General features: G+C 44.1%; 1 protein-coding gene across 1 annotated transcript; it reads left to right on the plus strand.

The window, feature by feature from the left end:
- Positions 1-12: 12 nt before the first annotated feature.
- Positions 13-23,552, plus strand: NAPA (NSF attachment protein alpha). The gene is made up of 11 exons (XM_081019198.1): positions 13-245; positions 9,012-9,094; positions 10,357-10,473; positions 13,515-13,561; positions 14,320-14,397; positions 14,750-14,805; positions 15,397-15,481; positions 17,044-17,148; positions 18,461-18,529; positions 19,484-19,534; positions 21,793-23,552. Exons 1-11 carry the CDS (start codon positions 142-144, stop codon positions 21,892-21,894), a joined length of 897 nt encoding a protein of 298 aa, XP_080875324.1. The 5' UTR covers positions 13-141; the 3' UTR covers positions 21,895-23,552.
- Positions 23,553-27,044: the final 3,492 nt, after the last annotated feature.

The following is a 27,044-nucleotide window of genomic DNA, read 5'->3' on the forward strand; positions in this document are numbered from 1 at the left end:
CACGCTCTCCTCGCGCCAGCTCCTCCTCCTCCTCGGCGGCGGTGTCTGGTCTCCCCGTCAGTGTGAGGAGAAGTCGGCGGTAGGCGAGTCACTCCAACCTCCGCTGTCGTCGTCGTCTCCGTCTCCTTCCCTCAGGCGGCCATGGCGATGGATACGAGCGGCAAAGAGAAGGAGGCGCTGCAGCTGCTGGCCGAGGCGGACAAGAAAGTGCGCGGCTCCCAAGGCTTCTTCTCGGGGCTGTTCGGGTGAGGCCCTCGAGCAGGACGAGGCGGCGAGGGAGAGGCGGGCCCGGTGGCGGGGGGGGGGGGAGAGAAACTGCGGGGCGTTGGGTCATGTGGGAATGCGGGAAGTGCGCGCGCGCGCGCGGTGTGTGTGGGGGGGTGTCCCTGCGGGGGAGGGAGCAGAGTCAGGGTCATAATAATAATTGTAATAATTAATAAGGGGTGACATGTGTCCTCTTTTCCCAGGACACATCTTCTTTTTTCAGGGGTAAAATTTATTTTAAAAAAAACAACAACTGGCCAAAATGTCTCTGGCTCTACTTTCTCGATATCATCATCAATCTTTATTACAAATCAATACAAAGCAATACACAATTCATACAGCCTGCCTCCAGGTTAAACAAGCATTTTGTTCAAAATATAGGGATCGTTGGTTCTTGCAACCACCAGTAAAAACTTTGCCACTGCTAATGTTCTAGCGTTTGTCTGGTCTTCCAGTAGGAACCTGACATAGTGAGCCTCTGATTTTCCCGGGAAAGGTACTAGCTAACATTTTGCACAGTGCAACAAAATATGTTTTATGGAGTTTCTGGATATAGACGTAAGTGGTGGCTGAAGACTTGCTTTCCCCCATCTCTCCCCGCCCCCCATTGCAGCTTCTATAGCCTACATATAGTAGGGGGGTATTTAAAGTGAGAGCTGTCAGAACGTCCTCCTCCCCCCCCCTTCAAAATATGGCAGCCCTATTTATGTGACTGGGTTGGTCCCAGCCACTCTGGGCGGTTTCCCAACAAAAAGTAGCAATAGCACAGTACAACATCGCACACTAAAAAAACCTCCCTTGACAGGTTAATGGATTTCTGGTGGGGTTGATAAATCTCTGGTGTGTAGGTGCTTGTGTTTATGGGGATTGGAGTTGTGGTAATAAACTCTGGCGGCTGGTGCCCTTTGGGACTGGTAGGGCGGAAGGCTGGAGGACCAACAGAAGGTGGAGCCAGAGCCTATGGCAGGCAGAACCACTGCCATGTACTGTAAGAAAGAAGGCAGCCGGGTGGGGGCTGATTCGGAGCAATGTTAAAAACTTAGATAAGCTAGGCACCAAATGGCTCCTTAAACTAGGGTTACCTTCACCAAAACAGAATGCCTAACTGCCATTTTTGGGCCAGATGGCTTGAAAGTCACGTTTTTCAATACGGCTTTTTGGTTCTTGTTCATTTTGATTATGCAGATAAAATTCTACAGGATGTGTTGCTACTGTTTGAAAGCAGTAAAGATCCAAACATCCCCAGGCATGCACCTCCAGATGGGCATCTTCACTTAGGCTTAAGTGGTCAGTTCGCAAAGTGGGCGAACACCAGGTGGGCAGGGTTGGTGGGACAGTGTTTTGCTCTCCCTAAAACCAGCCACCTCTAGTAATGAGACTCTGGGGCATTGGGTCATGTGGAAATGCAGGAAGCACACACATGGTTGTGTGGGGATATATTGTGAGGGGTGTCACTGTGGGAAAGTGGCAATGAAGTGTAAAGACAGTGGGAGGGAATGACTGACGGGCTTGACAGATCATAGAATCGTCAAGTTAGGAGAGACACCAAGGGTCATCTAGCCCTTAGAAGACTTCTGAAGGCAGCGCTATATAAGGGAGTTTTTAACGTTTGATGTTTTATTGCGTTTTTATATTTTGCTGGAAGCTGCCCCAAGTGGCTGGGGCAACCCAGTCAGATGGGCGGTATATAAATAATAATATTTTTGTTATTTCCCCAACTTGGGGCTCGAACCCACATGTTCTACTGACTGAGTTATCCTAGCTCTTTGGTGGGAGTGATGAATTGCCAGTGTGTGTGGGCAGGAGATAATATACTAGTGGCTGGTGTCTATTGAGATTGGTAGGGCAGAAGAAAGGAGAATCAACAGTAATTGCTGCCAGCGGCAGACAGTGCCATCCCCTAACTAACTCAAAAGTAAGAAGGCAGCCAGGTGGGAGCTAGTTTGCTTAGGTTGTCATTTGCCCAAAATGGACTAGCTCCCACTGGTAATGAGGGGGACTCTTTGTCGAAGGTGAGAAGGAAATAAGAGCTCCATGGTGGAGTCTCTATAAACAAATAGGAATCTGGGAGAGTGGCACTAAGTATGGATAATAGTGAGTTGGGAAAGTTTATATTGGAAGGTAGGTTAGGATGGATGTTAGCAGTGGGTCTAGCTGTGTGGCTCGTCTGGAAGCAGATCACTGCTGTAGTTCTGACTCAAGAAGGTAGACCTTAAACCACACAAATCTGTGGCTCCTCACAAGCCATTGTTCAGGGTTGTATATCCAGGGGAAGAGGTGAGCCAACATTCAGCAGAAAATCTCAGATTTGTTCTGAAACTCTATAGCTTTATTACAGAAAAATAACATTGGCTAAAGGAGACTAGAATGAGGATGGAAGTAGCTGGAAATGTAGAAACTTAGCTGGTGGGAGGGGCATACTTAAAGAGAGGGATTGGGTGAGATAAACTGAATGGCTTCATGTTGAAATGGTCAGGGAAGTTCCGGGAAGCAGATTAAATTGGGAGAAGGTGCTAGTAATTCATAGGGGAAGGGCTGCTGACATCTGTGTGAGTTGGAAGATCAGAAAGTTGGTGAAGAGATCAGAAAGTTGGTGAAGAGAAGGGAGAAGAAAATAGGCTATTGTAGGACAGTCTGGTGACAGGAGATCCTGCTAATTGGAGTAATGTGTTGAAGATTGGTTAAGATGCATTGCAGGCAAGTGGACTAGGTCCAGTCGCTGTTTCAGGGCAATGTCATGGGAGCTTTAAGGAAGGAGCTGTTGGGTGAAGCTGAGTCAATGGGAGGTGATTGTCTAATATTACGGAGGGGTAACTTCACTGCAGTGAGCTTAAGTGAATGCTGTTGAAACTGTGGGAATCCTCTGGAGTTTGTTCTTTGAGTGGAGGTTATTGTGGCGATGGAAGAGGCTGTAGGTCCAGCTTTATTTGGGAGCGGGTTGGGTGGGACAGACCAAATTCTAATAATAGTCAAAAAGTGACGGTCTTGTGAGTTAAAGTGCTCTGAATTAAGGCTGTGACCAACTCCACTGACTGTATCTGTGGAAGCCTGCTCAGTCATGTTGAATAGTTTTAAGATCCAGACCAGTGTATGTGTTGCAGGGTTCCTGTCAGTGCTGTACACGTGTTGCTTATGAATTTGAAACAGTTGTAAACTTTTATATTTGAAGTCATTGATATTCTGTCCTTCCTCCCTTAGGAGATGAGTTCAGACCACAATAAGAACAATAAAATAGACAATGTAAAACAAAGCACCCATTAGAAAGCACCTGAATTAAGGCAACTCCATTCACCTGATTTTCATCATGTGGGCCTTGCTTCCTTTCTTCATGGACATTAATCCTGTATACTTCCCACTTTTAATTACATTAGGAGGGTGGTTGTTTCCCCCCAATACTTTGGTAACTAGAGACCTGGCTGATGACAGAAGATGCTCGTATGCATAACCTGCATAGAAGAAACTGCCTAAACCATAGTCTAATGTGTGATGCAATGTAGCCTAAATGTTGCTGCACCATAAAAATAAAAGTCCTAATACTTTCACTTTCTCTTCTGCTTCCCCCGCTCCTCACTGCTGTGAGTTTGAATATGGAATAACAGTCCCAAGCATTTCTTATTTTTCCTAATTTCCGCCTTCACAGCTTTTTTTGCTGAGCCCAGGTGAGATAACTGGGATTTGGGATAACATTGCTGGTGGGAGCTGCTACCTTGGCAGGAGGCAGATGAGTTTATTGAAGCCCCTGTGCTTTGGCTTAGTTTCTGTTAACTGTTGTAGTTTTCCAGGCTGCAAGACAGAAGAGTAGTTAAGGCGCAAGTATATTTCTCAGAAGACGGCAAGCTGCTTTATGCTTAAGAGGAGGGGTTGTGCAAGACTAATGCCGTGTTGTGCAGGGATTAAGGATCTGTACAGGTAATGAATAGTGACTGGCAAGTCTGTCAGAGCTTTTGTCATCCTGGGAAGCTTTGTTAGTTTCCCTGAGACTAATCACCCTGATTCTATCTGTGCTTTTTCTGAATGTGTGCTAGTACTGCTAAGTAGCTGAGATGATATTCTTGCACACACCAGTGCTTATTTAACAAAATGGAGACGCTTCTGAATGAGCCTGCAATAAGAGCAGCCTACACCTACTTTGCTAGCAGCATTTCGGAGACAGTGCTGTTTGAAAGGGTAAAAGGCTTTAGGAGGTGGAAGCAAAAATGTTGTAAGGCATGGTTTACATAAAGTTGGACCTTCTCTTCTCCTCTCCCTAGGAAGAGGGAGGATATGATCATGAACAAGAACAGAGCATGGCTGTCTGCCTAACTTGGAACACTGCAGTTGGCTGAAAATAGTTGTTGAGACTGGCATGAAGTAAAAAATAATTTTAAAACCTGGGACTTGGTTCCAGGCTGACTGGGGAGACTGAAGCGTGTGACGTGATGGATGTCTTCCACCACCCACAGACGAGGAGCATTGTCTGGGTTAGGCATACCTATTAGTCGCACACCTACAATTTTAATAACAGTGTCAAGCCTTGAGAAAAAGGGGGAATGGTGGTAAAGGGAGATCTTGGATAAGCTATACGTGGCAGCAGGCTAGCAGTTAGGGGCACAACAGGATACAAAACCTGCCCTTTTTATATGTCCGTCACTATCTGCAGTCCCATATTTATTGGAGTGAAATGGTAGAAACTGCTAATAACCACCTCCTCCCTCCAAACTTGTATGCTCCAAAAAGCTGAAGGACATCAGAATTTCACAAGATGGATTGGATGTCCCTGAGCTGAATGAATCCCCAGGAGCGGTGAGGTCCATAAATGTTAAGGATGTAAGAAACAAACAGGCTGGCTTCTGATGCACAGACCTACCTTGAGGAATCTTGTATTTGCCTAAGATAAAAACTTTGCTAAGCCTTTCAGTTCCGAATTTTGTGAAGTAAATCCTTGCTTTGTTTTATTTATTTATTTAAAATACTGATATATTGCAATGAACTAAAACGTCATTAAAACAGCATTCCAATTAAGATTAAAAGGTCAGTAATATTTGGTAATACTTAAAAACATAGCAAAACCAGCATCACTTTAAAACAGACTGTATCATGTCCCTGATAGAATATGCCTTCCCTCAGAGAAAAGGATCTGTTTTCTTTAACTGTCAAATTCAAGAGGACCCTTCTGCTTTCTTATTGCATAATATGTAGTTTGGGATGAATTAAATGATTATTTGAAGTGGAAAAGTACAGCAGCAAGAGATGCAGCATTTTCTTAGAAATGGGAAGTTTACTTAAATGTCTGGGGTAGCACCTTCTGTATTTTCTAGCTGGCAAATAAGAGTGCATTTTGCTTTGATATGGATGTGTGTAATGGAAGGGTTAGTTGCCCTTCAGTTATTTGTGGTAACAATAATGGTGTTTGTGGGAAATGTTTTTGCTCCTTTCCTCTTGAAAAGAATGCTTTGATGGAGGCTGACGTAGCTGGTGGCTGTTGCATTATAACCTGTGGGCTAAGAAGGAGGAGAACTGGTCTGTGCTTGCAGTTCTTCCGGCTGTGCATCTGTTTTTTTCCTCTTGGCAATATCTGTTATTGAAGCAGCCATCGCCACTGCTGCCTAGTCAGGGGCAGGCAAGGAAAGGGAGGGCACATGACAGAACTGGTGACTCAAGGCCAGCTTCCTCTTGCACATAATACACATCTGGGCCTTGAGATGCAAGGAGCTGAAGTAGATGATGAATTCTCAGAGAGTATGAAAAAAAAAAAGAGCTTGGTGTATCAGGGGCTGGTGATTTTCTGTGGCGTGGGAGGAAAACAGTCACTTCTAGGAAGGCTGGCGAGATGAAGTGGGAAGACAGAGGGGAGATGACAAAACAGGGTGCTAAAAATGAAAAGGCAGTTTGTTTCTGCACCTGGAATTCTTCCTTTGCAAGCCACAAAGGTGCCAAGCTTATTGATGAATATGTAATATTCATAGGTAAAAAGTATTTGTGTGCTTGTCTTGGGGGATCAATACTCTCACTGTTATGGAATAGATTCTTAGATCAGATTAGGGCTCAGCGACTAGAAGTAAACTTCATTGAACTCAGAAGGGCTTTGCTTCTGAAAGAACATGCCTTCGTCAATCTGCAAGTGTCATAGATGCCATTTATATGTCTTTCAAGTTCTGGGAATTGCAGTGCTCAGAAAGAGGAGAGTGAGATATTAGTCAGTGTCTTGACAAACCTTCAATTCCTTGAGGTTGAGGGCTATGATTGCTAAACTGCTTGAGGTTTGTGAAGTGTATGGAGCCCTGTTGTAATATGGATCTCGAGTTATGGGTGTGCTTTTCCCCAGAGGCTGAGATTGAGGTCAAATATATGAGAATGTCTCTGTTGGCTTTTAAAGGATTTAAGAATACATACCTCATTAAATGCTTTTGAGCAGAGGAGATTTCAGCCAGGGTATTCTGTGGATTAAAGTATTCACCGGTGCTGCTTTTTAAAAATTCCTTTCAATACTGTAGTGTTCTCTCCTTGTATATTTTGTGTGTGTGAAAGAGAGAGTGCACATTTAGGATGGATTTTTATAAACTGGGTTGCCGGTGATGATTGTCCCCCTCTAGTACCTGACACACAAATCCCCTTCCTTAAATTCTTCCAAGAGTTAAAGAGGACTTGGAAGAACACAAAGGGTCGTTTTCCTTTGTAGTAGAGTTTGTACTGAGCTTTGGAAAGGACAAACAGAAGTGTCTCATCTCACTTTATGCTGGGAAAATCCTGTCTGGGTGATCCACAAGACTTTGGAGAGAGAGGAATGACATTGACTGCAAGTAATACCTGGCTAGAAACAGACCCCTCATCTAGGAAATTAAATTGCTAGGCACTTAATAAAACACTATGCTGCACAAGACTGAGGAAATGAGCTTGGCACTAGGAACCCAAAATATTTTTATTTATGAAACTATAGAATATCTCCTGGTATAAAATATCAAGGACGTGTACAACAAAATAATACAAGTTCAATAAAACATAAAACACCATAAAAATACGGAATCATAAAAAATGGCCGTCATGTAGAAAAAGATAGGCTTCCTGTCATGAAAGCTTTCAAGAGTTACCTGAAAATTAGCTGCAAGGATGCCTGCTGAACCTCTGCTGGATGAGTATGTATTACACAGCGTGAAACCAGTGACATTAAATGCTCAACTTCACATTGGAGCCAGATGGGCTTCTGAACTAGAGGGGAGGGGACAACTAACACTGTTTTTCCAAATGATCTTGGTGTTCAAGCTGGAATATAAGGGCGCAGGTGGTCCTTAAGGTACTCTGGACCCAGGTTGTTCAAGGCTTTGTATGTTAATACAATAACCATGAACCTGGCCAAGTAAAATATGTGCAGCTAGTACAGATGTTTTAGCAGAGGTATCACATGTCATCTGCCCCAGTTACGATTGTGATTAGACACCTGCTCTTCACTTTAAGGTCCCAGGGTTGGTAACAACATTAAAAACACCTTAAAACAGCTTACAAGCACAAAAATCTAGCCACTGGAGCTTTTGGATGAAGATCAGCCCCACATAGAGTGCATCATAGTAATCCAGTCTCATTGTTACCAGTGTCATAGTACGAATAAGCTTTCTGGTTTTTGAATCCAAGTTTTCCTGGGTGGGATCCTGTAACTCTGGTGACCGCTGGACTTCTGGGAGCCACTTCTGGGAGAGATGTCCAGAGGACTGTACTGTTCCACTGTTTGTTGTGCAATGGCCATATGCCTCCCAGACTAGGAATCTACCTCACAGTCCCAGTGAACTAAACCATAATTGACATCTTGCCTTTGCTTGGAGGCTGTAAGCAAAGCCTGCTTTTCCAGTCCCTATAGTGTGAAAATCACCCAGACCAGATTCTGTACATTGTTTTGTAGGTGTCTGACGGTTTAACTGTTATGTGTGTTTGGAACATCTGTTAAGATGTGTATTACGTTGTTCTTCTGTGCTCTCTTGCCCTTTACTCTGGGCCTCTTCTCTTTTCATAGCAGAAGAAACCTTGGCCTGATGATGCTTCTCTTTCTAACCACAGGACTCATTTTGCCAAAGCTGAAACATCTGGCAAGGTTTAGCTACTTGCCATCTGCAGTAAATTTTCAGAAGAACCAAATCCTTGGCATTCAGTGAAGACATGGACATGTCTGTTCAGTAGAAGAATGTGGTGTCGTGGTGGGCAGGGAATCTTGTTTTGAAGAACGTTGGGGGTTTAGGGCAAATCTGGCATTTTTACGTATGGAAATTTTTGTTTGCCTCTTACCTCTTTGTGGAATATACCTCACAGAGCATCTATTCCTAGGATCAGAAGAAAGTGCAGTGTAAATTGTAGGGCTCAAATGGGCTTTAAGAGTGTGGTTTCTTTCTTGCCTTGTATTAGGGGCATTCAGGTGCTCAGTGAAGACCTCCTTGTTTAGATAGGTTCTTTGGCACGCAAGGTGTTTACCTGGTCTGTTATTAATATTCCCGTGTAGTATTGGGAAGTCACTAGTTTTTATTTCTTTGAATTGTATACTTTACAGCGCTTCTCTATGATAGAAATCATAAAAAAGGGAGACGCGAATTATGCATCTCTCAATATCTCTTGTTCCGTGTCCTTATATTTGTGGGTGCAGACCCAGTCTAAAGCTGTGTAGCATTCTTAATGTGGGTAAGGCATCTCCCCCCCCCCCCCCCGGAGAGCATGTTCCTTTCCAAGCAGATGGTTCTGTTTGCCAGTGCAGCAAGCTGATTCAGTGGTATCTTTTCTTTCCTCTCTAGGGGTGGCTCCTCCAGGGTCGAGGAAGCATGTGATATCTATGCAAGAGCGGCCAATATGTTTAAAATGGCCAAGAACTGGAGTGGTACGTAACATTATCTCTCACCCTTTGCTTTTGTTAACCTTGCCTTGCATTCCTCAGAACTGCATACCCCAACTGCTCATTTGGAGAGCCAGTGTGGTGTAGTGGTTAAGAGCGGTAGTCTCGTATTCTGGGGAACCAGGTTCGCTTCCCCGCTCCTCCACATGCAGCTGCTGGGTGACCTTGGGCCAGTCACACTTCTTTGAAGTCTCTCAGCCCCACTCACCTCACAGAGTGTTTGTTGTGGGGGAAGAAGGGAAAGGAGAATGTTAGCCGCTTTGAGACTCCTTAAAGGGAGTGAAAGACGGGATATCAAATCCAAACTCTTCCTCCTCTTCTTCTGCTTATGAACTCTCTCTCATTGTGATAGAAATGCATAGTCCCTGGGCTAAAAAGCAGGAAACATATGGTCTTCAAAATAATATGGACCTGTAATATAATATACCTATACAGTGGTACCTTGGGTTACAGACACTTCAGGTTACAGACTCCGCTAACCCAGAAATAGTACCTCGGGTTAAGAACTTTGCTTCAGGATGAGAACAGAAATCGTGCGGCGGCGGCAGCGGGAGGCTCCATTAGCTAAAGTGGTACCTCAGGTTAAGAACAGTTTCAGGTTAAGAACGGACCTCCAGAATGAATTAAGTTCTTAACCCGAGGTACCACTGTAATATCCCCCAGCAAGTGGGGGGGAAGAGCCTGCTGTCTTGGCCCAGTTTCTTGTGAAACCCTAGACTAATATTTATGGCATTCTCTCTTAGAGAGGGCCATAGCTCAGTGGTAGAGGACATGCTTGGCATTTTAAGCTTCCTAGGTTCAATCTTTGGCATCTTCAGGTAGGACTGAAAAAGACTTCTCTCTGAAGCACTAGAGAGCAGCAGCAGCCAGTCAGTCAGTATAGACCACTGGTCTTGAGCTGATGGGTTGGACTGCCTATGTAAGGTAAGAGGCAAATTATCTCTGCCTCTTTTCCTGGATTTGACACGAGACCATCACTGTTTGATAAGGTGGTGGTTGAATGGGTGCTGTAAGATTAAATTAGAGCTCTGCAGGTTCGTGTCAAGTCCTCTTTGTTTTACCTGTATGGACATTTGGCAACACAAGGGTTGTAGGAGGAGGCCTTGACCCCTTCTGCCATCTCTCTCTTGCTTTTAACTTGAGGCCTCTTCCGCATCTTCACAGTTCTGGTTTTAGAATTTTGATGTTATGTGCATGGACAAATTCCAGGCCTTGCATACTCACAGGCCCTTTCTCTCTCCACCTAGCTGCAGGGAATGCTTTCTGCCAGGCTGCTCAGTTGCATCTCCAGCTGCAGAACAAGCACGATGCGGCCATGAGCTTTGTGGATGCTGGCAATGCCTTCAAGAAAGCTGATCCTCAAGGTAAGAAAAAAATGGATTGGGCAAGTTATACAGCCTCAAAACTGTAGAGGGATTTGCTGCTTGGGCTGGAGCAGGGATGGTAGTCTGTGAGACAAGGCCTATTCATGCCTCCCGAAATATTCTACACACTTGTGAATTTGATGCAGAAAGCACTGTGTTTGCGAAATGTGTTTAAATTGCAGAATTTGGGTCACTATCATGCAGAGTACACCAAGCCTTGGGTGGAACTGGGTGCATTGCACAGTCTGTATCCATACACTTATTCATATTTATGTGCACATATCTCTGGTTGATGAGAAGGGAAGACAGCTGCTGCATTCAGATGTTGACATCTCAGTTTAATAAGATGAGATACACACAAGTCTCTTGCCCGCCCATGCAGCCCTCTTCTCCTTTGTAGAGAACCTCAGTGAAGGTTTGGAGTTGGTTTAAGGTCCTGGTTTGTTCTGAATCTCGTAACCATAGTTTACCAGTTCAAATGAAATGGGAAACTGCGGCCAATTAGAGCCACAACATTTCAAGGAAGGAGTTAAAATTGCTTTATTTGCATGTGTCTCTTTTCAATAAGCCAAGCTACAATCATCTGAACACAGCCATTGTATTGGACTTCTGGACTTGTGGTGCTTAACTGCCAAATGCTAATATGTACATTCTCTCTAAAGCTGCAAGTCACGTAGGTTGCTGAAGGGCAAAAGCTAATGTGCCAGCTGGCTTCCTTGCATTATACACTGAGATGTCCTGCTTTAGCTTGAATCCTCAGTCGCCTGCAGCATTGCATAAGAGCTTCAAGTTGACAGGCTTCCCCCTGGCCAGGCTTGTGCAAGCCTCACAGATACTAAACATGCCGTATCAGTCCATGGGTACATTCAGCCTTAAATGTTCAGCTTCCACCTTTGCAGGAGATCTTTTGTCTCCCTTCACCTGCATATATGCACAACCCTTTTGGGAAAAAGGTGCCTGTGAGCCTTGCATATAGAGTGCCTGTTCCTCAAATTCACCCACCTGTGTGTTTGTCATTAGTATAGGACTTCAAGGTAGAATCAAGTCCAGATGTCTTTTTTTTAATCCTCCTTCGAAAGCAGCAGTTATGAGGAGGGGCGTTTTCATGTTATTCTCACTAATTTTTTCTTTCTCTGCGCAGCAACTGGGTTATATGGCGCCTTTGCTCCATTGTAGTCTTGAGGCCAAAGGCCTGTTTGGGAAGAGGATCCCCCTTCTGGGATTTCATGTGCATGTCTGCTGGTGACAATTAGCAGAAAAGACAGACAAATGAGGAGGGGAGAGCCCTCTTCTGCAGCTGCCTAGACTCAGGCAGCAATTTCAGGATAAAAGATGATAAAGTAACCTGAGGAGAAAACAAATTTAATCCTCCCCAGGGATTTGCTTAATCTTTTGGAGATTTGCATTCTGATTATCGGCTGCAGTAGCAGAGCTAAAGAGCCACCCTCGTCCTTGTCATTGCGCCTGGCGGAGGCGGAGCAGCCTGGGCGCATGGGATGCCTGAGCTGATGCACCAGGTCTGTGGGGTGGTTAATGTGATGAAAAGGGAGCCCACCTTGGCACCTACATCCTCTTGCTTTGGATCTTCTGCTTTCCGTGAACAGTTGATTTCTCAGGGCAGAAGTGCCGAAAGGAGAGGCATTGCATGTGCTCCTGGTATAACATGCAGTCTAGATGAGAACTCTGTACACACAACGTAGTCCTCACCCACTCTTCCAAAATTTGCCAAATTAACTTGTGCAGATTTGCACCTCTTGGCTTCACCAGCCTGAATCTGCTTACAAGGGCTGGTTTTGACCATTTAAATCCATCCCGAGGGACTGCCTGTCTCCACACACTCTTGTTTGGACCTTAATGTCTTCTGAGGGCCTACTAGGGTGGCCCCACGCAATAAGGTGTGACAGTTGACTGAAAAATACTTTTTCAAGGTTGGCACCCTGACACACACTCCCCAGACACTCCTGGCAACTACTTTGATTTCATTTTAACACTCAATAAATATTAACACTGAATAAACACATTTCCTTTTCCCAGGAATCTTTGTTCCATTTCTAATGTAAATTCTTTGTTTCTTTTTAATACCCCTTTTATGCCTGATTGTGATTTTTTTTTTATTTGTTCTCATTCTCATTTGTCAGCCACCAAAGACTGGATTGCCCATTTATTTTATTTTGGAAACATTAAAATGGTGCTTTTATCCAGATCTGGCTGCTAGGGTGGTGTACATAAATGTCCAAAATACAAACACAAAGTTAAACCAAACATAATAAAATGTGTTGAGGGGGTAGGAGGGAATTCTGTACTAATCCTGTGCTCACCATTTAAATTTCCATCCAAATCCTTTTCTTCTTGTTTCTGAGCTTTCAAGAGTGGCTTGTTGCTATGCTTGAAACAACTGCCAATTTAAAACAATGAAATTAGAAGCTGCCATTTAGCAAATGGTCGGAGTTCACAGTATCCAATTCTGTGTGTGACCAGGACACATATTAGTTTAAATATATTCAGTACTGAAGTTCTTCAGCTGACTACACAAGGGCAGCATAGCTGCGATAACTTTGATGTTTTGCTGTTGGTTTGTAATGTTTCTGGAAAAGCAGTAAACAATTTATTCTTTTTGGGGGGGGGGGGTGGGAGCGGAACAAGGTCAGCACTGGAATCCACCCTGTTAATCCTGGGACACTGGCTATGCATGTGTTTTGCAGAATGACCAGTTGTAGTATCTTCCTTCTGAGTAGGATGTGGTGACATTCTAATTGTATCCATTCCTACCGGAAGGGAGAATGCAGAACAGAACTCCAAGCGGTAATGATAAACACCCATCAATTCTCCAAATCAGCTTGCTACTGTCTTTCAAGTCCCATAAGATCTATGGGCCTCAGCAGCTTTCCTTGAGTGGCTTTTGATCCCCAGGGTGGGAAGTGTGCTATAAATATACTCACAGCATTGTCCCTTTCATGGAGGATAAAGGAGCAGCATTGGCAGATGGTTTTATTTCCTTAGATTGCTATGTTTAAAATTGCTACCTCTTTCTGTTTTTACAGAGGCCATTAACTGTCTCCTCAGATCTATTGAGATCTACACAGACATGGTAAGCCTGTTTTGATATACGTATTGTGCAATTCAAAAACAAGTTTGTTTTAAAAAATAGAGTGTTTTGTGTATGTATATTTATATGTCTGTTTTAAAGAGGAAATGTTAAAACTGCAAAGAGGGGGGCATGATGTCCAGCAAACTTTCCCTGTGTATGGGAATTGCCCTCCCATGGTGCAAGTAAATATTAGCATCTTGGATGGGGCTTTTGCAGTGCTCTGTTGAAAGGTATCTTGAGCTCGCATCGGCTGGCTGAACCAGATGCTTGTGCTGTTTGTCAGGGGATTTGCAGCACGTCTTTTGTAGGATTGTTCTAAGAGGTGGAGGCACGTCCTTGAACTGATAAAATAACCTAGTATGGACAGTACTTAGAGTACAAAGCAGATTGCTCTGCCGAACAAAACCAAGAAATGCATTGAAGCCGGCAAGCGTCATCTCTAGCACAGACATCCTTAAAATAAGTTAATTAGTGTGTAAACCTTCACAAAGTCTGTGTGTATGACACCTGCCCATCCCTCACAATTGTACACTTGTGAGGGAGGGAGTGTGCTTTGATATACCCAACATGTACCTAAAGGCTATGAATGTGTGTTTTGCAAATGTAGCGCAAGGCTGCAGGAAGTCTGGAGTCTCAAGAGAATTGCCCATTTTTAACAAGGTTGAGGACTACTCACCACTTGAAATTGGGATTCGCGCAAGTACCCAGACGTCCTGAAACGGCAGTTCATTTTTCACACCTGTCTTTTTGTCCTTTAGGGCCGTTTCACCATTGCAGCCAAGCACCATATAACGATAGCAGAGATCTATGAGACGGAGCTGGTAGACATTGAAAAGGTATGATGAGAAAGGGACTTTCCCTTGCCCTAACAAATTGCTGGAGAGGTACGTCTTGCTTTGGCATGCCTTGCTCTGCTCCCTTAGTATTGCCTTCCCAGAGCAATGTAGACGTAGGAACCGTGGTACATTTTGAAGAGTGTCCCTTGATTTTGCTCCTTCTAACATCCAGATTTCAACAAACGCCCCTAACACATGGGATGGATAATTGCCATTCTGTTCTGCTTGTGAGCTCTCTGTCTGTCTACTGGAGGTGGAATATTTGGCTGTTTGCACCTTTGGTCTGAACCCAAATTCATGTGTCCAGTCTAATTTCTTATTCAGTTTCTCTTTGTATTTTCTTCCTTTCAAGGCAATAGCCCATTATGAGCAAGCTGCAGATTACTACAAAGGTGAAGAATCTAATAGGTAATTGAAGAACTCTGGTATTCTTGTACCCTTCTCTGCCCTAGGGTTGTGTTGGGTAGGTGCTTTGGAACGGCTTCTGTTTTTAGGTTTGGGTTTTTAATTTAGCATTTAATTCTATGTAAAGCAGCCTAGGATGTTTCTTGATGGAGGGCAACGTATAAGTTGCCTAAATAAACATGCCCACCACTTAACCTATGTAAATGTCCCCCAAATTTTTCTTGTATTGTCGGGATAGAAGGCAGGAGAGTCATTTGCAAACAGAACCGATCACCTGGTAGAGGGTTAAGCCACCTCCCTCCATCATGTTAGCACCAAGAGGTCAACACAGTAGTCAAAAAATGTGTTGTCCTTGAATGTACACCTTGCCAGGCAATAGGAGCATGGCAAAGGGCCAGGGTTTGATTTCTCCCCTGCGGAAGCAACCTTTTTATTTTTAAAAAACCACCCTTGACCCTGGAAACATCTGTGATTTGGTCTGGTTGTTCTCATCTGGTCCTTCCTGGGGTCATACGGCCTGGAGGGCAGATAGATGGGTGGGTTGCTCCTCCTGTCCAGGTGCCTGCAGCTCCTTTTTTTTCTCTCTTCCTGCAGCTCGGCGAACAAGTGTTTGCTGAAAGTGGCTACCTACGCAGCTCAGCTGGAGCAGTACCAGAAAGCTATTGAGATCTACGAGCAGGTATGTTTATGGCTTGTCTTCTCTCCCCAGCACAAATCTTTGTTTAAATCAAATTCTTAAGATAAAAGGCGTACAACATATGAAAATGAAACCGTTGCCAGGACGGTATACCCCATGTTTTAGTTTAAATAGCACATCTAGACAATACAAATTCTGACCTAAGGAAAGTTGAATATTGATGCGTCCATACTTTCTGCATACTGTCAACTGAATAAACATTGTTTTGCTGACTGTAGGGCAGGTATGTGTAAGATGTGCAGGTACTGAAGCCTTCCAAACTTTGGAACGCTTACTCAGCTCTTGATTATTGAGATTACAGGGATATCTCTCACCCTTCCAAGCATGTTGTGGCATGAGGGCTAGAAGCTTGGTTTTTCTCATAAATGAAAGCTAAACCTCCCAAGATACTGATACCTGGAGGAAAACCAGGAACTAGGAAAAATAAATAATGGTTCTAGTGAATAGCATTCGTTACAACTACAAAATGCCACCTTCTCCTGAGAGAAGTCTTGGCTGAAAGACTTATCACTGCTTGTTCTGTATATACTATTATTCCCTCCTGCTGCCCCCTCAAAAAGTTTGCAACTTCCAGAACAATTTTTCTTGCCAATCAAACAAACAACATCTCCTGGAGATCATGTTCAGCACAGTTAGCATCTTGTGTTGCCAGGTGTAGACTATTTGAACACTTCGCTGTTGATCATTTGCAGGGAGATTGCTAACAGTGGTTGTCTAATGGAGTCAGGGCTATTGTCTTAGCCTGCCTCTTCTCCCACCTGCACCCCTTTCTGTACTTGGACATCCCCACTTCATAGCTATAAGATGAAGCAATTTACCTTGAAGAAAACCTGCAATTCTCACTCAAATTCTGTGGCATCTTCAGAATTCCTCAACTGAGAAAAAAGGAATCCAGCCACTAATTTATAGCATGCTTCCATAAAAAAAAAAGAAGAACGTGAAGGGAAGGCTCACTTTTTGAAACCTGCCCCTGTTCATTCTCCCCTCCAATTCATTTGTGGTTAGGGATGAACATACTGTATCTACACAGAACCTATGTGGTCAGAAGGGCCATATTGCTGCTTTGTTCCTACTTAGAGAAGGGTGCCAGTAGGGCATAGGAGCAGTAGGAGTTGTGAGTATTTTTATTATTATTATTATTATTTCAATTTATATACCACCCTTTATCACAAGATCCCAGGTGTACAACATTAAAAACACATTGCAGAACATCAATGATAAAACATCATAAAAAACATAATGATGGATGTCCTAATAGTGAAATAACCATCATAATAACAGTCCACTCACCCGTACTTTCACAGGCCATAGATTAGTTAATAGCCATAGGCCTGGGTAAAGAGGAATTGTTTTGCCTGGCGCCTAAAGGCATGTAGTGGTGGCACCAGGCAAGCCTTTCTGGGGAGAGCTTTCCACAGATGGGGAGCCACCACAGAAAAGATCCGCTCTCTTGTTGCTGTCCAGGGAACCAAATGCCAGAGTCTCCAGGGGCCCCAAGTTAAACTTGCAGCTTTGCTTGAATTGCTCTTCTTTGGCATCTCCAGGTGGGCACCAGCGCCATGGACAGCCCTCTGCTGAAGTACAGCGCCAAGGAGTACTTCTTCAAGGCAGCGCTCTGCCACTTCTGCATTGACATGCTCAACGCCAAGGTCTGGGCAACGGCTTTTTTGTCTTCCTAGAGAGATTCCTAAGCTTCGTGTCTGGTGTTGCCAAGATCCAGCATCCCAAGTGCCTGTCTAGGCTGTTTCCAAACTTTCACCCCACAGACCACTTGAAAATTTATGAGGGTCATGGTGGGGGCACTTACCGTATTTTTCGCCCTATAGGACGCACTTTTCCCCCTCCAAAAATGAAGGGGAAATGTGTGTGCTGAAGCCTGGAGAGCGAGTGTGCACCGACCCCTCTCACTCTCCAGGCTTCAGGAAGCTATCCGCCAGGCTCCCAAGGCTTGCGGACAGCAGCCTGCAGCCCGAAACCCGGGGAGCTCTCCGCAGCGCACCCCAGGCTTCGGGCAGATCTCCGCAAGCCTTGGGAGCCCGGCGGGAGTTCCTGCTGGGCTCCCTAGGCTTGCGGATAGCAGCCTGTTCTGGGGGCTGGGGTCGGGGGAAGTTCAGGCATCCCCAGCCCCGCGCCTGGGGCGGGGAATAATTTTTTCTTTCTTTATCCCCCCCCCCCAACTAGGTGCGCCCTATGGGCCGGTGCGCCCTATAGGGCGAAAAATACGGTAATTTTCTGACTATTACAGCAATCATAATGTGCTGTGAGATTTTTACTTGCATTTTTACTGCTGCTTTTATTTCTTACATATATTTCATCGTATTGCTATTTGAATTCAATAGAATTTGAACTGTAATGCAATGACATGCAATATAAGAAATAAAAGAAGCAATAAAAGTACAATTCTAAATCAGTCTTTTTAATGCAATGGATGTGCTGGCTCCTGTTTTCAACCATAAATTCAGACATGCCACGGGGTACCTTGGTAAAGCCTGTAGTTAACTGGTGGTTTAAGAACCACAGTTTGGGAACCCCTGCTTTATTTAATGTGTGTGGTTTCCTCTGGATGTGTTCAGAATGGGCAAAGGCAGAATATGGACAGCGGGGGCGGGGGGACTATAGCGCTCTAGCTTTCTTCCATCGCAAACCTGAGTCCAAAGTCTACAAACAGGACTTATTCTAGCTTGTTCTTAGGAGAGAGGCAGAAGTTGTGCATGTTGACAGCATGCAACACCAGTGTTTAACTTACGGGTCAAGGACTGAAGCCATATAGGAGCGAGGATCTGGGTTGATAATGTCTTTGTGTAATAGCGCTGTCATTGGGCTTTGCAGCATGTTGGAGGAAGGAGCTGGGGCTTCTGTAGTGTGTTGGTTTCTAAAATTTGAGTAGCTCTACTAACAAGCCTTTGAATGACCAACAGCTAACTGCTTGCATTTCTCATCTTCTCTTTTTAAAAAAATCAGTTGGCTATACAGAAATATGAAGAAATGTTCCCAGCTTTCTCGGACTCCAGAGAGTGCAAACTGGTTAAAGTGAGTAGTTTTTATCTAGCCTTCAAAGGCTGATGTAGACATCTGTAGGAGCTACTGTCCTGGTCACTGTCAGAAAGCATCCATTTGGCGGTTAAAATCAGTTTTGTGAGTCTTGAAGCTACACAAGGAAACTCTGGATTAGCTCAGTGGTTCCCATACCGCCCCCCAACAAAAAATGCCGAAAAACTTGCCAGACCACTTAATGATTTTTCACCCTGTTGTAGCAATTGTGCTCGATGCTAAATGATTTTAAATTGTATTTTCATTGCCTCTTTTATTTTTTTCTAGTGTATTTTATGACATACCAATTTGAATTCCATATAATATAAAATAATGTATACTGATAAATAATAAAATGCAATATGAGAACTGAAAGAAGCAATGAAAGTATAATTAAAAACAAACTTGAATATATAATATGCTGCACCTGCTGTTCTTCGAGCTTGCAGTCCCTGGCGGTCTGCGGACCACAGTTTGGGAACTCCAGCTTCGGATTACTTAAACTTTATGATTGAATTTGTGGAGCTCTTCAGTGTTCTTGTACAAAGGATAAGAGGCCAGTGAGTGAGAAATGAGAGGTTCTCTGTGCGGTCAGCAAGGATGGACGAACAAAAGGTTGGTGGTTGGGGTGGTGTCGAGGAGGGACACAGGTGCTCCTTAGTATGAAGATCAAACAAACCAAAAAGACTGGAGATTCAAAGCCATTCAAATCTTGCAACATGCTTTTTTGTCCCATCCCATCACTCGTTTAAAATAGGATCCGTCCTAGATTGCATGATTACATCCACTCTTGTTACCAGAATAACATTCAGCCAGTCAGGAATCCATAGCCATAGCATCTTTTTAAAAAATCATCTTCTATTCGTTGTTAGGGCACAATGGGACACTGATTCACCATCTTGTTGTAATTGGGAACTAATCCATAAGTTCACCAATATTCTGTCTCCCCCACAGAAATTGCTGGATGCCCATGAAGAACAGAACATTGACAGCTACACCGAATCGGTAAGGCTGTGTTTTCCTCAAGGGCCTAGTATGAACATGGAGGCTTGCTGTGACTTCTAGTGTCCATTAACCTAGAATTTTAGGATGGGGAACACCTGGCCTTTCATTTTTTTTTAAAAATGATGTTTATTGAGAATTTTAAAATTACAAAAAAAAAACCAAAGAGAAAAAGAAGGAAAAAACAAGACAGACCCCCCTATGCAGGGATGTTTTGACTTTTCAAGTCTGGTGTTGGGCCGGGAGGAGTTTGGAATTGTGGGGGTCCTCAACTTTGGAGGGACCTTGAAACATGCTTTTAAATACCACATGGAGTTCAGTGTGGACTATGGAAAAGGGGCTGATCTGTCGAGAAGGGACAAAAATATTGTCAAGCTGGAGTCTCCACGAGTGAAAGGAGCAGAAGACAAAGTAAAGTACAGGTATAAATATGAAGAAGATCTGCGGAAGGGACATGGAAGAGACTTAAGGGCCTCGGACATAAGGTTACCAGGTTAATGAACTAGATGGATGGGATAGAAAGGACTGACAAAACCCGAGACCAGGAGGAAGAGACGTTGGATGAAGATTGGAAGAAAGTTTTAAAAATTCTACTTAGGAATGTTTTCTAAAATTAATGAGTATTAGAAAAATGTTGGAACGAAATTATTTGGCTTTAGCAGAAATGTTAAAAAGAACTATGTAAGAATATGTTATGGTTATGAGAAATTGGTATAAATAAGATTTAAGTTTTAAGTTTTAGGGTTTTTTATGTTAAGATAAGGTTAAAATAGATTAAGGTAATTTAATGACAGAATATTATGAAAAATGGAAAGGATTTGCTGTGACAATCAACAATTAGAATACAAAAAAGGGAGGTTTGAGGAGGTCGATGAAATAAGGTAATGACAGTTAAGGATTTGGGAATATTGGATCTGTCTTTCTTGTTTTTTGGCCTTTCAGACAGGTTGAACTACAACTCCCATCAGCCCCAGCGAGCATGGCCAGGTACGATGGGAATTGTAGTTCAACGGCCTCCGGAGGGCTACAGGTTCCTCATCCCTGCTATAATCTTAACAGGTTAGCCTGGTGGGAAAGCTTTAATTTCTTCTGTAAGTTTGGCTCACATTCTCCTGGGCTGCCAGCTTTTTACCTTCTCTGTGTGCCTGGGAGACACACTGCCTTCAGACCTCAGGTGGTTTATTTAGAGCAACCAGCTCTAAAGTGGGGCAGGCAGGCAGCGATGTGCATCAGAACACAGGTGGTACATGGGGATCAGCAGTTAGATGCCTCTGGACCAGATTTAGTCCCCTTGAGTGCCAGCCTCGCGGAAAAGGAGTTGTGGGGAAAACAGCATCTCTGGCGGCAGATGCTAACAGCCACTTCTGGGGTGGTGATAGCATTAGCGCCTGTGGAAAGGAGGGCGAGTGCTCCTGCAAAGCCAGCTGCTGACATGTATTTCATACGCTTAAAATCACATGTCTACTTTCCAAGCTAAAATCCTGGATTCAGAGACTCGTTTGTTTATCCAAGGAAAGGGATTTTTAAGCATTCAGATCAAGCAGACCTAGCATGACGGGAAGGCAGCTTGATTTTTAATGACTCGGACTCCAAATATCCGAAAGGTCACCTCAACCTTTACAGGTTCTTAGGTTTTAAGATCAACGGAGGGCCCTCTTGGTGGTTCCGCCATCCTCAAAGGTTTTGGTGGTAAAAGCCCTGGAAAGGGCATTCTTTGTGGCAGCTCCTAGATTGTGAACCTCCCTCCCCCCAGAAGTGCACCTGGTACCTTCATTATATAATTTCTGTCATATGCTGAAGACAACACCTCTTTACTTTGACTTCGCCAATGCCTGAGATACATATTTTTAGGACAACCCCCCCTTTGGTTGGCTAATGTTTTAAGCTGATTTTAATATTGTATTTTAAATATATTTTTAAATTATATTTAAGCAACAACTATTGTTGTTGTTATTTCCTAGGGCAGGTTACAGCATTAAAAACAATTCAAAACAACTTACAATGTATATGCTGCCTAACTACAATTGTCTTTAAGCAGCGTACAAGAAATACAATACCGGGAAGTTAAAAAATTGTTAAAACTAACCCGCCTCAGGACCTTATGGTGAAGTGTGGGTAAGAAAATTGAGATAACAACAGTAACGGCAGCAAAGAGGCTATATAGAATATTGCCAGTGGTTTCATAGGCAGGAGCTTACCATGTTAGTTTGTTAATACAGGCACAATTTACTGCATCTCTGTTCTTTCCTGCCCCCCGTCAGGTGAAGGAGTATGACTCCATCTCTCGCTTGGACCAGTGGCTCACCACCATGCTCCTGCGCATCAAGAAAACCATACAGGGCGAAGAGGAGGACCTACGCTAAGCCACTACCCCCCAACCCTCTGCCCCTCATCTGCAGAACTCTGCGTGGATCGGCTCTGGGGGAGGAGAGGGGTTTTGGCCCAAAGGAACTGGACTTGAATGGCAAATGGTTTATTACTGCTCCCTTTCTCATCACCTCTCTCCTTGCCGCCGCCTCTTAGTACTGCAGAAAACAGGACCAGGGAGTGTGTCGCCCGTGGACTGACTCCAGCTGGAGAGAGACATGAAGGCTGTAACATGAAGTTCTCATTTCCGTTGCCTCGCTGCCCCTCCCCAGAATCTGTGCGCGTTGCTTTCTGAGCCAGCATTTTACCTTCTTCCGACGGCTTTAAAATAATTTGTGTGGCTTAACGTTTGAAAGTCTCTCTAGTGGGTTCAGATGATGGCACCAGCTTCCTTCCTCTCTCCCAGAAAAGAGCTTGTTAGAAGCTAGCCCTGGGGTGGAAAGGAGCCTCTTCTGTACAGCAGAGGAGATGCCCCCGTGTTCGTGGCCTCATCCTGTTACGCACCTCAAACCACATCTTCCAGAGCAGTTCCATCCTCCCTCCCCCAGGCAACGATTGGATGGCAGCCCCTTCCCCCCTTTCCTTGTATCAAATACTTGTCCTATCAAAAAGGGTAGCATTGCTTTCCAAGTCTAATGATTGACATGAAGCTGCCTGAGCTGGGTCTTAAGTGGAGGCTGGCACACATACCCTCCATTTCAAGTCCTGGCAGACATATGAGAACTAGAAATTCTAGATACTTTACGTGGTGTATATCCTGACTCTTCTTTTCCAGGCTGCAAGAAGCATTTCTTGCAGCCCAGCTTACCATCTTGAATTCAGGTAGGAAAGAGTTACCCTTGCTCTTTCCCTTGTCCTTAGAAGTTGGTGCCAGTCACCCATACAACATTACACGAGTACGGGGTCGTAATGCATATCCATTTGCCGGTCACTAGGGGATATAGGGTGTTCGTTCTCCTGTTGCCTGCGTAGCAAGAGGCAAACAATTCCTGAGCCATGCTGCAGGTAGCCAAAAACCTATTTAATGCTAGTAATTCTGTGTGTGTGCGCAGGCTGTCTTGATAGCTACCATCTCTTGCATGGTTTTCCTTCAGGCTTAGTTTGAAGGGAGCAATTCTTCTGCCAAGTATTCTGTGTTCTGTATTCATTGTCCTAAAGCTTCCCTCCCACCTCTGGATTTCCTCTTGTGTTGGCTTTAAAAACAAACAAACAAAAAACACCTAACTTTATCATGTAGTTGAGACAAAAGGGTTGATATCTTCATGAGGGATTCTCATGTTGAACTTTTTATTATTCAAGGGGGGCGGGGAGGGTGAAATTAAGTGCTGCTGCATGTTTTGCAATGTTCACCAGCAAGTAACTCTGGTTATAGAAAAACAACTTGCACACAGCAAACAACGAGTAATAAAATCTGCATGGGTGGAAAACCAAACTATAGTAATCTTTGTCTAACAATAGTCTCTCTAGCTAAAGTTCCTGCTGCTTCTCTTAAGTGACGTGCATGTTTTCAGGCCTAGGCTCTCCACGCTGTTTCTTCCCATCCGTGTTCCAGGACTAATTCTGCCACCTTCCCGTCAACCCTTCTAAGTTGTGATTTCTATTTCTGAGCACTGGCTGTGATTCTGTCTATAAAAAACACAATTACATGCTTGAATCTGGCTGTGCATATGTGTGTTCAGTCTTCAGACTCTTTTCCTGTGATGGATTTGGAACCGGAGCAGCTATGTTTGGGTGAACTTGACCTGCAGCTTCTCACCCTGTTTTGAGCAGTGCTGCTTTGCAGGTTTGAGTGTGGTGTGTATTCTGCACTTTTAAAAGATGGGGGAGGGGGAGACATAGTGCCCGTAAAAGCAGAGTTGTGTTAATTTATGTTAGCTTCCATAATTCTGCTTTTTTTAATGCAGTACAATGAACCTTACTAACTAGTATTTCCCCTGCACTGTCCCTAAAAATTCTTTAGAAACTTGTTTTTAAAAAGCAAATCCCATTCTGAATGCTGCAATTACCACCCCCCCCCCTCCTGGACAGCATGGGCAGAATATACCTAGCCCTCAGCTTAATTTGGAGGTTTCATCATCTAGGTACCGGCCTACCTCATGTTGTCAATGGCAATGGCAATCACTTTATAGAGGCAGAAATAAAAAAATTCCTTCCTGTAGCACCTTAAAGACCAACTAAGTTAGTTCTTGGTATAAGCTTTCGTGTGCATGCACACTTCTTCAGATACACACAGGCAGAGGCAGAGTTTCCTAGGGCAGGTCTTGTCTCTTGTGCCAAAGCAAAAGCGTATTCATTAGTCCAGACCAGAAATCAGTGGTTTAGAACTTGTGTGTCATCTGAAGCTAACTATAAAAGGTACCTCCTTTTCTGAGACCTAGATTTGGCTGGGCTTCATCCAAATTTTTGTGAGTTCGGCATTCCTGTGCTCAGCCTAAACTGTTACTTGGGGCACCAGGTGTGCTTTGAAAATTCAGCTATCTTTGCCCATGCCTTTTGATACAGTACGAAAACACAAAACATAGTTTTAGAATTATTATTTTCTATCATTTATACCCTGCCCATCTGGCTGGGTTGCCCTAGCCACTCCAGGTGACTTCCAGCATATATAAAAACACTAAAACCTTAAACCGCTTCCCTATACAGGGCTGCCTTTAGATGTTTCCCAAATGTTATATAATTACTCATCGCCTTAACATCTGATGGGAGGGCATTCCACAGGGTGGTCACCACTACCGAGAAGGTCCTCTGCCTCATTCCCTGTAGCTTTACTTCTCACAGTGTGGGAACTGCCAGAAGGCGCTCGGTGCTGGACCTCAGTGTCTGGGCTAAACAATGGGAGTGGAGATGCTCCTTCAGGTATACAGGGTCGATGCTTTTTCGGCCATTAAAGGTCAGCACCATCAAATTTAATTGTGCTTGGAAATGTACTGGGAGCCAGTGTAGGTCTTTCAGGACTGGTGTTATATGGTCTCGGCGGCCGCTCCCAGTCACCAGTCTAGCTGCCACATTTTGGATTAATTGTAGTTTCTGAGTCACATTCAAAGGTAGCCCCATGTAGAGCGCATTGCAGTAGTCCAAGCGGGAGATAACCAGTGCATGTATCACTCTGGCAAGACAGTGAGCAGGGAGGTAGGGTCTCAGCCAGCATACCAGATAGAGCTGGTAGAAAACCGCACATGAAGCACATTGCTTATGGCAGCATTGGAGAACATCTGGCCCTCCAGATGATACTAGACTATGTGGGAGATGGGACTGAGGATTAAATCTGAAGATTAAATTTTAACCACCTATTCCATGTAACTAAGGCCTTTTAGCAGAGTAAAACATTTAAATTGCTTATAAATTTAAATTGCTTATAAACATTTAAATTGCTTTTAAAACGAAAAGATCGACAGAGGACGCTGTGGCGATTGCCCTCCATGCCGTCCTTGCACATTTGGAGCAGCGGGGGGGGGGGGGGGTTATGCCAGACTGCTTTTTTTTAGATTTCAGCTCGGCATCTAATACCATTCTACCACAACGTCTGATGTCTAAACTGGAAGATCTGGGGCTTCCGTTATCACTTTGTGGGTGGATATTGGACTTTTTGTCAGACCGCCCCCAGAGGGTTCGGTTGGGCCCTTATACCTCTAATATGCTCAAGACTAACACAGGAACACCACAGGGATGCGTACTCAGTCCGCTCCTTTATATTCTCTACACGTACGATTGTGTCGCTACTCACCCTAGTAATAGGGTTGTCAAATTTGCAGATGACACAACCGTGATTGGGCTCATCCCTGAAAGGGAGGGTGAAACGGATTATAGAGATGAGGTGGAGCGGCTGACAGAGTGGTGCAGAGCTAACAACTTGCTCATAAATACAAGGAAGACAAAGGAGCTTGTGGTGGACTTCAGGAGACAGAAGAGCAACGTCCAGCCACTTTTGATTGATGGGGTCTGTGTGGAGAGGGTAACAACGTTCAGATTTTTGGGCATTGAATTACAAGAGGATCTGTCCTGGAGTGTCAACACAAGGGGGCTTGTGAAGAAGGCGCAGCAGAGACTCTACTTTTTGAGAATACTAAGGAAAAACCATCTTCCGCAGAAACTGCTGCTTGCCTTCTATCACTGTGCCATTGAGAGTGTGCTTACTTATGGCTTATGTGTGTGGTACGGAAGCTGTACTACCCAGGACAGGATGGGGTTGTGCAGGGTTGTTGAGGCAGCAGAGAGCATTGTTGGCTGCCCACACTCCACCTTAGAGCAGATTTATGCCACAAGGTGCCATAGGAAGGCACTGGACATAGTAAAAGATCCATCGCATCCTGGTCACTGTCTCTTCGAGCTCTTGCCATCGGGACGGAGATACAGGACGATGAAGACAAGAACGAGCCGTCTTAAGAACAGCTTCTTCTCCAGAGTGATCTCGGCCCTGAATGGGAAGCCCGGACTTTGAAATTCATCTAATCTCCCTTGCTGTATTATACTGTATTGATTAATTAGTGTTTTTATGGAGCAGTCAATTAATTTCGTTGTCCCCGAAGGGGGCAATGACAATAAAGATATTATTATTATTATTATTATTATTATTATTATTATTATTAAATGTTTTTGCAGTTTACTAAAGCTTAGGAATTAGGCAGTTGTGCTTTTTTATTTTTATTTATGGTCTGCTGACCCCCCCCTTCACCCCTGTTGCAGAGAACGAACCACACTTTTTTTTAGTAAGAGAAACAAACAAACAAAAAGGTTTACTTACATTTCAGTGCTGACAGCAAATACAACAAAGTAGTATGCAGAAAAAAATACTTCAAAGTTACTAGGAAGTTTAAGAACTCTTGTGTGCCAGCCCTGTGCTTGTTTAGCAAAACATGCATTTGTGATTTGGCTGCCAACCCTCACCAACATCCCTGATCACTGACCATGCTGGCTGGAACTCAAGGGAGTTGGAACTAGTAAGACCTGGAATGCAAGCACAGGTACCCAAACCCTCGCTTAGGGAGTTGATGTGATCTGCTTTCCACTGGAGATGGTGAAGCCTCTAGGTCCATAATTTGTGCAGTAGATTGCAGCAAATGATCACCTCATTCTCTCCTAAGTGATGCAATGTTCCATGATCACTTGGGCTAGAGTTTAGTTATCTTTTCATGTTACTGCTCTTGTG

The sequence above is a fragment of the Podarcis pityusensis genome, assembly GCF_964106645.2.
Source record: "Podarcis pityusensis genome assembly, chromosome: 8".
Lineage (NCBI taxonomy): Eukaryota > Metazoa > Chordata > Lepidosauria > Squamata > Lacertidae > Podarcis > Podarcis pityusensis.

What these genes read in the sequence shown, in the direction of transcription:
- NAPA (XM_081019198.1), top strand. Translation starts at nt 142, where the DNA reads ATGGCGATGGATACGAGCGGCAAAGAGAAGGAGGCGCTGCAGCTGCTG. An exon ending in TTCTTCTCGGGGCTGTTCGG is followed by an intron (nt 246 to 9,011) that starts GTGAGGCCCTCG and finishes TTTCCTCTCTAG; the next exon opens with GGGTGGCTCCTCCAGGGTCG. An exon ending in TTGACATGCTCAACGCCAAG is followed by an intron (nt 17,149 to 18,460) that starts GTCTGGGCAACG and finishes TAAAAAAATCAG; the next exon opens with TTGGCTATACAGAAATATGA.